Raw genomic sequence first — 1,553 nt, 5'->3', positions numbered from 1 at the left:
TTTGGAAACGTTTTCCATCATCTCATGACACTGCTATCCAATTCTTGTGATTTAACCTGCAGCGGACAACTCGGACTTGTACCTTCATTCAGATTTGCAAAGCCGTCAACTGCTGCCGAAGGCGTCTTTCCGTTTCCTGAAACATTTTTCATATCCTCTAATTTAATGACAACGTTCTTTTTTATCTGAAACCTGATATTGTTGCAAACCATTCTCATAATTGGCGCACATCTCGCATGCCAAGGCTGATGATAATCTAGAAGCATCTTTCAGTGTTTCCGTTAACGGATTTTTTACTTCATCAGTTGCTTCCTCAGTTCTCAAAGAACTCAAATTGCTGCATGACAAACTTCGTCCATGATTATTCATGCCTATCAAAACGCTTCAGCTGTATTTTCAAAATCACTCAAGAGTTTCAGTAAGTCATGCTCATAATTTTATCATTCATATGTTTCATGTGTTTAAAAAACCATTCAGATGCTTAACAGATGATCACAGAATGAGCAACAAATATTTTGGTGTTGAAGATAACTCAGGTACAAATTTTTATTATACATACTATAGGAACGACAGTACGCGACATACCTGACCGCTTTTTTCCTACTGTAATAACTTTGATCTGATTATTATACATTTATTCATTCACTCCTTTCTGTTGCTAACTCTGCCCCACACGTACATCATTGCGTCATAACAAATTAATATCATTCAAAATCTTAACTTGTAAAATTTAAACGAATAATCTCAATAAATGAACTGATTTTATAATTAAATGTACAAGTTTTGAAATAAATGACAATTTTTTATCATTTAAATAATTTTGTTAAAAATTTGAAAATGCTTTATAAATGGATAATTTTACCATTTCATTTTACTTAAATTTTATTGATCATAATTTATTTTGCGAAAAAACCACTTAAAATAGCCAAGTTAGAGATATGTACTGTAGTAAAAATATTACTGTATAATAACCTGCATTTTGTTAAAAGTTAACGACTAAATTCGAGTTTGAAAAGTGGATAAAACAAGATTTTTTTGTCAGTCACATGAATTCTGAACAATCAGAGGAATTTATAATTATTTTCGACCATTTGCATATTTTGCATCCGGCCTATCGAAGTACTATAACGGACGGACAACAACAATATCGCAGTGTAGAGCAGTATTGGCAGTGTCGAGTGCTGCTTTACTTTAATAAAATGGAAATGGCAAAATTATTAGCAATGGAAGACAGTTTTACGGTAGCTGTGTCAATTTTTTTAGGTCAACTAACGGAAATTGAAAAATCTTCGGAAATGAGTGCCCAAGAAATTACTGAAGTGGTGCGAACGTTGCGACGTGAAGGTTTGTACCAAGGCTATTTGTTGCGATATAGTCAGGATGAAGAATTCAAGAAATTTTTGCTCAAACTTCTGGAATGCCTATAATTTATGCTGATCCGATTGATGCAGAATTCGGCATTGGAATGTCTGCATTTGATTTTGTACAATGGACAATGGCAAACAACATTATCCACAAAGTTGCTTGATGTTTCAGATGAAAGCAATTCTGAA

General features: G+C 33.3%; 2 protein-coding genes across 2 annotated transcripts; one reads left to right on the top strand and one right to left on the bottom strand.

Moving 5' to 3' along the window:
* Positions 1 to 17: 17 nt before the first annotated feature.
* On the bottom strand, positions 18 to 369 carry Tsp_13973 (conserved hypothetical protein). Its single transcript, XM_003368742.1, has 2 exons — positions 210 to 369; positions 18 to 136 (listed from the first exon to the last, which is right to left on the bottom strand). The coding sequence occupies exons 1-2, from the start codon at positions 367 to 369 to the stop codon at positions 18 to 20; spliced, it is 279 nt and encodes a 92-aa protein (XP_003368790.1).
* A 677-nt stretch (positions 370 to 1,046) lies between these two features.
* On the top strand, positions 1,047 to 1,427 carry Tsp_13972 (hypothetical protein). Its single transcript, XM_003368741.1, has one exon. The coding sequence runs from the start codon at positions 1,047 to 1,049 to the stop codon at positions 1,425 to 1,427; it is 381 nt and encodes a 126-aa protein (XP_003368789.1).
* Positions 1,428 to 1,553: the final 126 nt, after the last annotated feature.

The sequence above is a fragment of the Trichinella spiralis genome (assembly GCF_000181795.1).
Source record: "Trichinella spiralis strain ISS 195 chromosome Unknown Scfld1975, whole genome shotgun sequence".
In the NCBI taxonomy this organism is placed as follows: domain Eukaryota; kingdom Metazoa; phylum Nematoda; class Enoplea; order Trichinellida; family Trichinellidae; genus Trichinella; species Trichinella spiralis.
This window is presented reverse-complemented; position numbering and strand designations above follow the sequence as displayed.

What these genes read in the sequence shown, in the direction of transcription:
- Tsp_13973 (XM_003368742.1), bottom strand. Translation starts at nt 369, where the DNA reads ATGAATAATCATGGACGAAGTTTGTCATGCAGCAATTTGAGTTCTTTG. An exon ending in GTGCGCCAATTATGAGAATG is followed by an intron (nt 137 to 209) that starts GTTTGCAACAAT and finishes AAAATGTTTCAG; the next exon opens with GAAACGGAAAGACGCCTTCG.
- Tsp_13972 (XM_003368741.1), top strand. Translation starts at nt 1,047, where the DNA reads ATGAATTCTGAACAATCAGAGGAATTTATAATTATTTTCGACCATTTG.